Raw genomic sequence first — 13,382 nt, forward strand, 5'->3', positions numbered from 1 at the left:
TCCTATTTCTCCCATCTGGCTTAATTACTTTACATTTCATTTTTTTCTTTACCTGCAATGCCTAAAGCACAATTTCTGATCGTTAGTCTATTCTCTTCCCATCTGTTTTCAAATTATTGTGTTACTTTTTCCACCTGAGCTCTTCTCTCTCGCGTGCCCCCCTCCCTCCACCCATCCTTCCACTTACGAGTTTAAAGTTGACCACCTTATTCATCTTTTCCACTGGGGCCCTAATCTCAGCCTGGTTCATGTGGAACCTGCCACAGTGTATAGATTCTCTCTGCCCCAGTACTGGTGCCAGTGCCCCTTTTCCGTCGCACCACTCCTTCAGCCCTATGTCCACCTCCTTATCTCTGATCTCTATGCCAGTTTGCATGTTGTAATCCAGAGATTTTAACCCTTGAGGTCTTGTCCTTTAAATTAGCTCCTTGCTTCTGGTACTCTCTGAACAGGACCTCTTGCCTACTATTTCTGTTCTCCTCCCCCCATTCTGTTGGTTCCAACATCCTTTCAAGTTGATTTGAGATGCCTGTCACCCTGGCACCAGGTATCCGCCAAACCATGTGGGGGGCTCAATCCTGCCAACAAAGGATGCTATTTGCCCTCTAATTATCAATTTTAGGTTTAGTCGTAATCACTTTTGTTAGCCTGTGCCACTGAACTTTTCGTTAGAATCAGTAATGAAACTTCTGAGTCATATAACAAATTAGAGTACTGGAAGTATATGTGTTTGTGGGATTTGAGCAAGAATCAAGGTATGCAAAAGTTATGAGAATTGAAGATGGCATGTTTGAGTGTATGGAGACATCACATCCAAATATTGCTCTTTGAATGGCATACCCGCCCCTGTCGCAAATGAATATTGGGACATTTTAGATCCAAGTACTGTTCAGTGGGGTGGTGGGGACATGGAAGTGGAAGGAGTCATTTTTGATACAAAACTGATTCCAAATGAAGATGAAATGAATTAGCCATTGTGTACTATGTTACCGTTTTGAAAGAGAATTCATTAGATATAACAGTAAAGTCATTCAGGGATGTTGGAGTGGTCCTTTTTAGGCTGTTTTAAAGCAATAAAAATTACTTTTATATTAAATTTGTATATAAATATTGATATAATTGTGTATATATAGCATTCAATTAAAACTAAGACTTTTCTCATTTCCTTCCCATTCATGATCACAGACTTTTCTGTCAACTTGAAAGATCAGCCAGCTAGTGCCGAACCTGTGGGCCCACAGGATGCTGCACCTGTGCATGTTGAACCTGTTCCTGTCTTCTCTATGCCCTCCTTTTCTTCTGATTCTGTAACTGAATTAACAATGTCTGCAAAAGCAGTCCACAGTGATGATCTTATACAGACTGAAGTTCCTATAAAAACAGGTTTACAAACAACCTTTGGTTTTATGGAAAATGCATTGGACAAACAAGTAGCAGACCATTTAGAAAAAGCTCATGCTGTTGACGAAAAGGCACACGTGAAGCCAGCATTTATAGAATCATCAGAGTTAGACAGACTAAATTCTGTTGATGGAAGTCCTTTTCAATACAAAATTGGTCAGTGTGTAGAGCCACATGGAAATGAATTTAAAGGGGCTACATCATCCCTGGTTGAAGAAACAATGCCCGAACAAGTAAATGCAGATAATGGAGAACTGAAGATTAGGGAGGTCATGGGCATGGATAAAGTTCAGTTATCAGATGACAGGGAAGTTGAAATGGATACACTCTTAGGGTTACCTAGCGAGTACGTTGGTGCGACAGGGGTGGGTATGCCCCCCTTAGACAGAATTGTTGAGGAAAAGGAATTCATGCAGAACACATTGATTAATTTCAATGAGCAATCTATTAAACCAGCGGATAGTGGTCTTAACTTTTGCTACGGTGATGTTTTGGATGTAAAGGAGAGAAATGAGTTAAAACCTTCTGGTCCAGCAATTAATCAGGCAATGGTTATTGATACTGATACCAGTAAAACCATTAACAATGTAACTAATAAGTCTGAGAGTGGTATGTTTCAAGATCAGGAAGCTTCAAAGACACCAGGTGAAACTGAAGAACCAATTGTGGCTAAGGCTACTGGAAAGCTAGGTTATGCAGACTTGGAGGACTTTGTGGAACAGTCCTTTAAGCAAGATGAAAAGCTGTCTCCAACTGATGAAGCATATTTTGCTGTTTCACAAGTTCCAGTTGTAAGTGAATCTCAAACCTGTATGACCTATGCCACATTTGATTCTTACAACATGTTAGAGTCTGATTACTTCAGCACTAATGAAATGGTTCCTGAACATGATGCAGTTGTAAAAGAAAAGACTGAACTCAAAGAAACTTCAATTCCATTACAGTTAACTGCTATTAAGTCAGAAGTGACGAATAAGGCTGAAGATCCAGAAACACAACCTGTGACACCAGTGTTTACTGGAAATAAACCCAATTCCAAAGTAGATGTGACATCTTCTGAAATGAACTCACAACTACTCAGTAGCTTTGCAATCCAACCAGACCAGATTATGAAAACTGACTATTTGAATGAAGTCACAACTTCAGATAAAACTGCACAAGGTTTTGCACCATACCATTTGCAGAGAGCCTTTGAAATCAAGTCACCAGGATTAATAGGATTAGAAATGACTGAAGATGCATTTGATGTAAAAAAAGTAAAATCTGCTCAACCTCTTAATCAATTCCAACTGCTACCTTCCACATCCGAAAATAATATTTTGGGCAAATCTGAGGAAGTACAAGATTCAGCAGATATTATTGTAAAGTCACCTAGTCACACAGAAAAAGTGTGTGTTACGATTCCTACAGATCTTGAGTGTGCTACACAATTTGATGCTCAGTATACTGGTAAAGAACAAATTGAGCATTCCCTTCTAGAACCACTTAGTTTTACAGACAGTGCTGCTAATGGTATTCCAGAGGTAACACGCACAGATTTGTTTGAGGAACAAAAGACTGTAAGAAATAGGGGAATTAGTGAAGATACAGTAATTATTTCAGAGCAGGTTCTGGTTCCTGAAGAGAGAAATGTACCAGAGCGCACATTGGTTGATTCTGTTTTAGAGGCAGGAGATAAAAGTGAGGATTTCTGTGCACAGTTTGGGTACAGAGAGTCTGATGCCTCTGAAAATAGAAATCAGTTTGTCGACCAGCCCAGTAAACAAGAATTGTTGTCGAGTAAAGTTGTGGAAGAAGAGAATTATCCTACATTGCATTCTCCGAAACACAACATACCAGCTGAAACTTCAGCAACAATGAAGAGTCTAGATGTGACCATATGCAAAGAAGTTGCCATCAGCAAATCTGAACCTATTTTGGGAGCTCAGGGAGCTACTACAATTGGAATGAAACCTGTTGAAGGGATTTTAAATGATTACAAACATGTAGAGCAATGTTCACTTGGCCCCCTCTCACTCCAAGATGAAATTAAAATCCCGTCACTGATTAAAAATGTAACTGATGTTCTGTCTGATCCCTTAAAAGTTACAGAGAAAGGTGCAATAGAAATTAGTTTAAGCCATCAGGAAGCTTCTGAGAAAGTACTGCCCAGTGTAACAATGAGTGAAAGTTGTCCTGCAAAAGAATCTATCCCTGTTCCTTCCATGATTGAAGACACCACACCAGCCACATTATCAATGCCAAATGAGGACTCTTCAGTTGTTGACAAAGGACTTGCTTTAAAAGCTTTATCTGAAGAGACTTGTTTGACTGCTTCCCAGCCAGTGACTTGGGCTGTTGCCCCAACATTGCAAGATAAATTTCCAGACAATTGTTTGGAAGAATTTGATGAAATGAAAGCTAAAATTGATGACCATCCTGAAAAATTAGAGATTGCAGAAGTACAGCTGAAACCCCAGGAGTCAGCTACAGATGCTTCATTTCCCATGAATGAAGAAGTAACAAAGGCTTCAAAAGAAGTGGTCACAAAAATTTTAGAAACCAGTGTGGCTCTAGCAGAAGTGTTGGGAGAGAAAGAAGGAACACGAGCAGTATCCATGTCTCGGAAAGAAACAGATATAATATTCCCCTCCCCTGTTGGAGAAAGTGACATAAGCAAAAAATATGTTTCAGTAGAAACTCTGGTGCCAGAATTGCCCTCTGTTGCTGAGAGCACTGAAACATCTAAAGATGCTGCTGTTGCTGGTATAGCCGACATTTCGGTAAAGCCGGACAAAAAATCAGGTAACGATATGTGCGCGTTCATTGCCCGACTTCACAAAATGCACCCTCACCTGTAGATAGTTCCATCACATTTGTGTAAATTGAAAATGTGCTCACCCCTTCTGTTAGCTTTTAGTGCCTTAACTGCATGACTGCTAAATGTCATTGCCCTTACCTATGCACATGCTTTAAAGTCTAATATTCATGTCCTTCAATCTAACTCATCAAGCATTTATTAATTTTATATTTTAATGCATTTTCAATTAACATCTGAAATTGTAATTTAGTGATTTAATGTAATTTTCCCTAGGTTGCATGAAAGTAACATTACTGGATGCTACACTGATTTGTAAGACTATGTTTTGCAAATTGTTTGGTTAAAAATATTTTGATTCAAATTGTAACTTGTGGAAAAACTCCTGGGTCTACTTTTGAATTGGTAAATCATAGAACTGGATAGCTAGACATGTGGAAAAACCATTTACTCTATCAGACCAAAACCATTAAAAATCAAACTCGTCTTCCTGCATTCCCTTCAATCCAGAAATGCATCCAGCTTTCTGTTTAAGTTAATGTATGCTGTTCAGTTCAGTAACTGACTATCTGTCCCTGGTAAATTTGTCCACAATTCCTTCATTATGTTTTTTAGTATACTTTTTTCCATGAATTTGCTTATTTCTAATTTCATTATTTTTAACTTTTCCTATTGTATTTGAATCATTCAACGTGATAAATCTGCCTTTTTCAATTTTGTCAGTTCCTTTGGCATCAATTAAGCTAGAGCGCCCTAATTCATGAAAACCCTGAAGAATATTTTGTTTTTGAATGCCCCCCTTTGGAGTGTTGGGTACTGAAGTTGACTATTCATACACTGCTAGGGCTAAGGTTCGATCTAGCCAGTGTTGATGGGATCAAAATCTACTTCAGGTCGCTAGAATTTTCTATGACTTGCCGCTGAGACACTGCAATAATACCCCTCTCCTTGGCCCTGTCGTATTTCTCACCCATTCAGTGACATCACCAGAAAATAGGTTCCATGTGTATACTGACGATACGCAGCTCCTACTCGCTCCTTCTCAACCTCTTCCACTGTGTTGTTGAACTGCTTATCTGACATCCTAGACTGGATAAGTCATAATTTGCACCAGTAAATGTTTGAATCTAAGGCATGTTTTATGGTTCAGCCATTCTTTTCCAAATCTGGCTGAATCACATAGAGCCGGACTTGATAGTGCTTTATACTTCCAAACTGCTCATTATTGCAGGATTGTCCTAGAATGTAAAGGTAAGCCCTGATTTTCTCCATAAGTACCATTTTCTTAACACTCAACTCCTCCATCCAAAGTAAGTAAAAGGAGTTTATGGGCAACAACACTTAAGATTGTGATCATCTGATCAGCTACTGCTGCCTTTTCTTCACCAGGCCAAACTCCTGCTGAGGCTCACCTTACCCCAGTCCCAAACTCGTATCTTTTAGTTTCTCGCCTACCTCCCTTCTCCAAGTTCATCTTGTCCATGAGACCCACCTCCTTCTCCTAAATCACCCACTCTGAAGAAGAATCATACAGACGTGAAACATTAGACCTGCTGAGTTTTTCCAGCGTTTTCTGTCTTTTGTTGCAGATTTCCAGCATCTGCATTATTTTGCTTATACCTGCTTCTTCAACCCTATTTCCACCAAACTGCTAAATCACCCAGTTACCTTCATGGTACTTGTGTTAGCTGATGGTAACAGTTTGGGTACTTTTCCCCCCCCCACCTTTCAAATTTGCAGCCATCACCCCCCTCTTCAAAACTAAAACACCCTTGATGCCTCTGTCCATTTCCAGTCTCTTTCCCCTCAAGTCCTTGAACATGCCACCTTCCAAATCCATGTCCATCTTCCTTGCATTTCCATGTTTGAATCTCTCAAATCAAGTTTCAGCCTCTTCCACAGTACTGAAATGACCCTTATCAAAGTCACAAATGACATTCTCTGTAAATGGGACCTTGGTAACTTATCTGTCCTCATCCATCATAATACATTTGCAATTTTGTCATGGTTGACCACATGATCATCCTCTAATTCCTATTATCCAGCTAAGTTGGACTGTCCTCACTATCCAGTCTTCTCTAGCTAAGACTGGGTATAGATAATCACCTGCGATAGCTTCTTTTTCTGCTCCAATACTTGGCTCTGATGTCCTCCCAGGATCTTTCCTGGTCCCCCTCCTATTTGTCATTTACATGCTGCCCCTTGGCGACATCATCTGAATACACAGCATCAGGTTCCACATGTGTCCTGACTTCATGGAGCTCTACCTCACTGTCAACTCTCTCTTTACCACCCGGTTGTGTTGATTCACACTACTTCTTCGACATCCAGCCCAAATAAATATTGGGGACTGTCTTCGTACCTCCCTTTGGGTCATTGTCTGAGGCTGAACCAGACCGTTCACAATCTTAGTGCCGTATTTGATCTTAAGATGAGCTGCAGACCATATCCACTTTACCACCAATACCACCTCTGTCATTGCCTGAATCTTTCCTGCCTCAGCTTATCTGCTGAAACCTCATCTGCCTTTTTTTTAAATAACCTCTGGACTGACTATTCCAATGCTTTTCTGGTAGCTAGTCTCTCAGCTACCACCCACTGTAAACTTGGACCCATCCAAAGCATAGCTTGAGTTAAGATATGGACAGAAAAATCCTTTTCACCTTTCACCTATGTGTTCACTGACCTACATTGGCTCCTGGCCTGGAAATACCTTAAATTTGCAGCCTTATTTTCATATCCCTCCGTGGCCTCACCCCTCCTTACCTCGATATTGTCCTGTAGCAGGATCTCTGCTCCTCCAATTCTGGCCCCTTTGCATTCCTGATTTTAATTTATCCACCATTGGCAGTCATACCTTCAGCTGGTTAGGCCCTAAGCTCTGGCACTCCTTCCCATTCTCTCTCTTTACCTGCTCTTCCTTTAAGGCACTCACTAAAGGCCATCCACCCTAATATCTCCTTGCATAAAAGTGTTAAATTTATTTGGTAATGCTTCTGTGCAAGTGAATTGGATGACTTATGTAAATGGTGCAATATAAATGCAAGTTCTTGCATCTGATCCTTTACATTGCAGGAAAGAACTGAGCCTACAATAGGCACCGGGCAATCAGTGGCATGTAAAGGTGTTGGGGGTTATGGAGAGATGGGTACAGGTTGCATCTGGCTTACTGCCTCTTCCTAAAATTGTAGCGCTGATGTTCGGCCTGCACTAAGCATTCATGAGACTGAAAGGTCCCAAGTTGCTCAACTGCACCAGGGAAAGGGAGGACCCTCGTGATAAGTTTACCAAGTAAACCTTTGGGCCTTCTGGATGTTGCTTCCCAGGATCAGTGGCCATAAATGCAGTTGCACTTAAATTTCCTCCCTCTTTTGCCAGGTGGCAAGACTATGTCGAGTACCCTGGGCTAATGCTTTTGGGTGAGCATTGGCTATCCACTCCTGTTGAGCACCAGTTGGGCAGGGAACTGGAAAACAATTGCCCATTATTGGGAGCGTTGTACTGCAGCTGGTAATGTTATGCACGATCTAATAGGTGATTGCTTCATGAAACTGACATTGGAATGTAATTCATTGTTCAGCACTGAAGTTTTATTGTTAACAAGTGTTCCAGGAAAAATGCTTTTGTTCCTTTCTCAACTAATGGAGTTAAGAATTGCAGAAGATACATGTAGTGAAAAATAATACTAGCTGATTTGAGCCAATCACTTGGACTTGATGATTAAATAGCACATTGTTTCAGAGAGCTTTCATGTTGGTTGGTGAGGGAGAGAGAAGACAAAGTGGAAATTATTCCAAGCAAGTGTATGAGGCATATTACTAGATGGATAAGAATGCAAACCTAAACATAGAACAAAGGTCTATCTGAAATGAATGGTGGAATTTGTTGGGTAAGTAACAGCGTGCTTTTTCCCTCCAGTGCCACCTCTATTTTCTTTGCAGCATGGATTGAACAAAATGAGTAAGTTTGAATTAGTTTCCGAAGACATCTATAACAATTGAAGGAAGCACAACACCTTCAAAGTAAAAAATTAAAGCTAGAGAATCAAATATTAAATGTTTGTATCAATTTTACATCTTTCTCTTGAGACTTCATACAAATTTGGCAGAAGAATTTTGGATGTGCCCAAATTCTACTGGGAGGTCAGGCAGGAGAACATTGGAATAGTCAAGCCTAGAGGTAACAGACATGGATGAGAGTTTTAGCAGATGAGCTGAGGCAGGATCAAGATGAACAATGTTTCAGAGAAATAGGCCATCTTTGTGATGGAGAGAGATTGTGCTCGGAAACTTAGCTCCAGGTAATTAGGACACCAATGGTGTGTAGTGTCTGGCTCAGCCTTGGGCACTGACGAGAAAGGGATGTAGTTGACTAGTCAGAGCTCTGATCTGGACCAAGGCATTGGCATTGGTCATTCCAATATTTAATTCAAGAACATGTTTGTTTGTTCAACACTGGATGGCAGATGCAAGCAGTGATACAGATTCTTGTAACAGAAATGTTGTCATCTGTTGCACAGCTGGAGGTATTCTTGATCATGGGGAATTCTACACTCAAGAATGCCATGGTTAAATCAGTGTATCTGCCTCAAACTTTATATCATACTTATTAATGACTTAGATGAAGGAATAAAACATAGTGTCACCAGCAACTTGGATGTACAAACTTTGGAGAAACAGTAAGTAGTGCAGATTGGAGCAGGAAGCTGCAAAGGGGCATGGATTAACTTGGTAAGCAAAAGTATGGCAAATGGAGTTCAACCAGAGAAGAAATTAAGAGTATTTTCTGAATGTTGTAAAACTAGAATTGTGGAGGAGCAGAGATTTGAGAGTCCGAGTAAATAAATCATTAAAAGCTGGATTAGCTGAAAAATGGAATGTTAACCTTTAGCCTTGAGGCTGGAATATGAAGGGGAGGAACCTGTGTTTCAGTTATCGCCTTGTTCAGGTTCTATCTGTAGCACTGCGTTCAGTTTTAGGCACTGCACCTCATACTATATTGACCATCGAGGAGGACCATTCTAGCTCTGAAGAAGGGTCATACAGACTCAAAACATTAACTCTGTTTCTCTCTCCACGGGTGCTGTCAGGCCTGCTGAGTTTTTATTTCACATTTCCAGCACCTGCAGCATTTTGCTTTTATCAACAGAATGATATCAGTGCCTAGAGCATTAACTAAGGAGAGTTGATGAAAAAAGCTTTGTCCTTAAATCCTTAAAAAGATGATTGAGGAAGTAATCTGATCGAGATATTTAAAATGGTTTGATAGGGTAGGAATGGAAAACTTTTTCATCTGGTATGGACATAATCTTCAAATTAGTTAGGCCATTAAGTATTGGAATCTAATGTACTTGTTCAGACAGTGGAAATTTGAAACTCTTCCTTCTTGCGACCCCCACCCCACCCCACAACACAACCCAAAAGGAGAAAGGTCATAGATACTAGGATAATTAGAACTTTCAAACAGATTTCTAATTAGGTATGGGTATGAGGGAAATGGAGTAAAGGCAGTAACCGGAGGTGAGGTACAAACCAACCATGATCTAATTGAAATAAAAACAAAAAAACTGCGGATGCTGGAAATCCAAAACAAAAACAAAAACAGAATTACCTGGAAAAACTCAGCAGGTCTGGCAGCATTGGCGGAGAAGAAAAGAGTTGACGTTTCGAGTCCTCATGACTCTTTGACAGAACTTGAGTTCGAGTCCAAGAAAGAGTTGAAATATAAGCTGGTTTAAGGTGTGTGTGTGGGGGGGCGGAGAGAGAGAGAGAGGTGGAGTGGGGGTGTGGTTGTAGGGACAAACAAGCAGTGATAGAAGCAGATCATCAAAAGATGTCAACAACAATAATACAAAAGAACACATAGGTGTTAAAGTTAAAGTTGGTGATATTATCTAAACGAATGTGCTAATTAAGAATGGATGGTAGGGCACTCAAGGTATAGCTCTAGTAGGGGTGGGGAGAGCATAAAAGATGTAAAAAAAAAAATAAAATAAATAAATATTTTTTTTTCTCTTTTTATAATGGAAATAGGTGGGAAAAGGAAAATCTATATAATTTATTGGAAAAAAAAAGAAAAGGAAGGGAGAAACAGAAAGGGGGTGGGGATGGGGGAGGGAGCTCACGACCTAAAGTTGTTGAATTCAATATTCAGTCCGGATGAATTCAACAACTTTAGGTAGTGAGCTCCCTCCCCCATCCCCACCCCCTTTCTGTTTCCCCCTTCCTTTTCTTTTTTTTCCCAATAAATTATATAGATTTTCCTTTTCCCACCTATTTCCATTATAAAAAGAGAAAAAAAAAATATTTTTTTTTACATCTTTTATGCTCTCCCCACCCCCACTAGAGCTATACCTTGAGTGCCCTACCATCCATTCTTAATTAGCACATTCGTTTAGATAATATCACCAATTTTAACTTTAACACCTATGTGTTCTTTTGTATTATTGTTGTTGACATCTTTTGATGATCTGCTTCTATCACTGCTTGTTTGTCCCTACAACCACACCTCCACTCCACCTCTCTCTCTCTCTCTCTCCGCCCCCCACACACACACCTTAAACCAGCTTATATTTCAACTCTTTCTTGGACTCGAACTCAAGTTCTGTCGAAGGGTCATGAGGACTCGAAACGTCAACTCTTTTCTTCTCCGCCGATGCTGCCAGACCTGCTGAGTTTTTCCAGGTAATTCTGTTTATGATCTAATTGAATGATGGTGCAGGCTTGAGGGGCTGAATGATCCACTTGTTGCTAATGCTCCTATGTATCTTTTTAGTTGCTAGCGTCTGTGTTTCTTAGGGAGGGGGGCATATTTTTCTGTTTTCCATTTGGAACCTTCATTTGTATTTTTCAATCATTTTATTACTGTTAGTCTTTTGACATTTATTCACACCAAAAAGTCAATTTCCTAAACTGATCAGGGCCTTCTAAGAGCTGAATCTTGCAGCTTTGAGCATGATATGAATGGCTATAGTGTGCCATAGGACTAATCATGACATACTTGGGATATACAACACTGAAAAAGGCTTTTTGGGCCAACTGGTCCATGCTGGCATTTATGCTACATTCAAGCACCTTCCCTATTTTCCTCATCTAAATTTATCATTGTAACCCTCTAATCCCTTCTCCCTCGTGCTTGTCTAACTTCCCTTAAATGCATATATGTTATTCACTTCAACCACTCCTTTCATTAGAATGATCATCAACCTGAAACATTACATCTTGCTGCTAGAACTGAGTATTTCCAGTATTTTCTGTTTAATGTCATAAATATATACCTGTATGAAGTATGCCTTTAAATACTTTTATTGTTGTCAAGTATAATATAAAAAAATGATGTATAGAATTTTTCCTGGTTGAGGCATGACCTAAATCTGCATTTGTTGATGAGCTTCATTAAATACAAATACGTTTGAATCTCTTTATAGGATTTTATCACATTTTTGCATGAGTGAATCCATTCAAAATCTCTGCGTCTTCTCTTGCTCTTCTGTTACACTTCCCGCTCTGTACCTTTCAGCCATCTTCTGGCCTGCTACAAGTACCTTTTCTTAAAAAGAAGTAACAATAGTTTTCTCATATCAACTTAATTTTTCAAATTTCTGTTTCTCAACTATTTTTGTTTCCTTTTACAGTGGAAATTACATCCATCCTTCCAGTTCGAATAAGAAGTTTTTCCGTGACCAGATGCCCTTGTATTTCTGGTTTTAATCATCTGTTTCTTGATCTTTGAAATAATCCTCCTATCCCCACTGTATTTATTTTTATCGGTCCCTTGAACTTTGTTTTTTGGCTAGATGACTGTTTCAAACACAATACTTAGTTCCCTACCAATAAACTGTATGCTTTTTAGTTGTGCACTTGTGTACTTATTCAATTAACCATGAGAATATTTGTGTGGTTACTTTTAGATCAGTGTAAAGAATGTTTCCAGCTTACTCCTTTTCCTAGTTTCTCAGCAAACAACTCCTGGTGTTTAGAGCGCACTAGATTGGGTTGCTGCTTTTCCCTTCTTTTGCTGCTTCTACAGCTCTCAGTTTAGAAATTGAGTGCTCTATGAACTCATGCTCTGGGCAGTCCAGAGCATTAACCCTCATAATACCCCTCTACAAAATTATCTTGAACCTTAATTGTGACACATTGGATACTCTTGTTTTAAACCAGTTCCCAGGATGTTTAATTTTCCAATGTTATGGCTGTGCGTCTAGCACCTTGCTGAAAAACACACATTTTGGAACTTTTCAGTAAGAGCTTGTACAGTCACCAGAAAACATCTGCTTAGTATTTACCATATAAAAAGCATTGTTTGTACATTATAGGTGAAGTGGTTATAATATCGTTTGGTACATGAGCAGTTATCCTGTTTTCCAATTTATTTTCCCACATTCTTTTCTCTCTCCCTTTTCTCATCTACTCCTTGTAGAAGCACAGTTCTATTGGTTATTACCCTTGGATATCTGCCTAAGCACAGTCAAGATTAATATTCCCAAAGTCCACTTCCAGTAAGGATCACAGGATAGCCATGGAGGGTCAAGCATTTGGAAAACAGTGATCAGAATATCATATGTTAAGAGTAGTCCTAGAAAAGGACCAAGAACAATCAAAGCTGAAGATACTTAATAGGAAGAGGGCTCATTTCAGTGAGTTGTAAAGGAATCTTGTCCAGGTGGATTGGAAATGTCTTGGCAGGCAAATAAGCAATAGGAGATTTTTGGGTGGGGATGGGGATAAGTGCAATCTGGGCATCCAAAGCTGTAGTCCCCTGCATGACTAAAGATACTGCAGTTAAAATGAAACGATAAAAAGGAGTGTTGTGATAAATGTCAAATTCAAAATAATGTAGAGATTCAAACAAAATACAGAGGAGAACTGAAAAGTGAATTAGAGGGGTGAAGAATGTGTGGGAAGATCAGTGGGTAGCAGAAAAGGAACAGCTGTGTGTTGGAGAGTAGAAGGGTGGAGCTGATCAGGGACCTGGAGGCAAGAGAGCATGCTTTGAGATTGCAAATGTATACTTTACACCTAACTTACAGCATGATTCTGGCAATGTAACAGTAAAACGATGGTGGGAGGGTGGAAGGGTCAATAAATTGGATAGGATAAAAGTAGTTTTGCAGCGATAGAAAAGTCACTTAGTCCAGATGGGCTACATCCTGGGATGCTGAGGAAAGTAAGGATGGAAATGG

General features: G+C 39.7%; 1 protein-coding gene across 4 annotated transcripts in view; it reads left to right on the forward strand.

Annotated features, from left to right (window-relative positions):
- LOC121286816 (reticulon-4-like) overlaps positions 1-13,382 on the forward strand; it is a 93,074-nt gene that overhangs the window by 28,743 nt on the left and 50,949 nt on the right. For 3 of the 4 annotated variants that reach the window (XM_041203875.1, XM_041203880.1, XM_041203898.1), the window contains one exon: positions 1,186-4,185. In XM_041203875.1, the coding sequence (XP_041059809.1) occupies positions 1,186-4,185 (3,000 nt within the window). Of the gene's footprint in view, positions 1-1,185; positions 4,186-11,831; positions 12,049-13,382 lie in introns of those variants that run through there. The other variant, XM_041203890.1, reaches the window with a different exon arrangement.

Source organism: Carcharodon carcharias, chromosome 2, assembly GCF_017639515.1.
Source record: "Carcharodon carcharias isolate sCarCar2 chromosome 2, sCarCar2.pri, whole genome shotgun sequence".
Lineage (NCBI taxonomy): Eukaryota > Metazoa > Chordata > Chondrichthyes > Lamniformes > Lamnidae > Carcharodon > Carcharodon carcharias.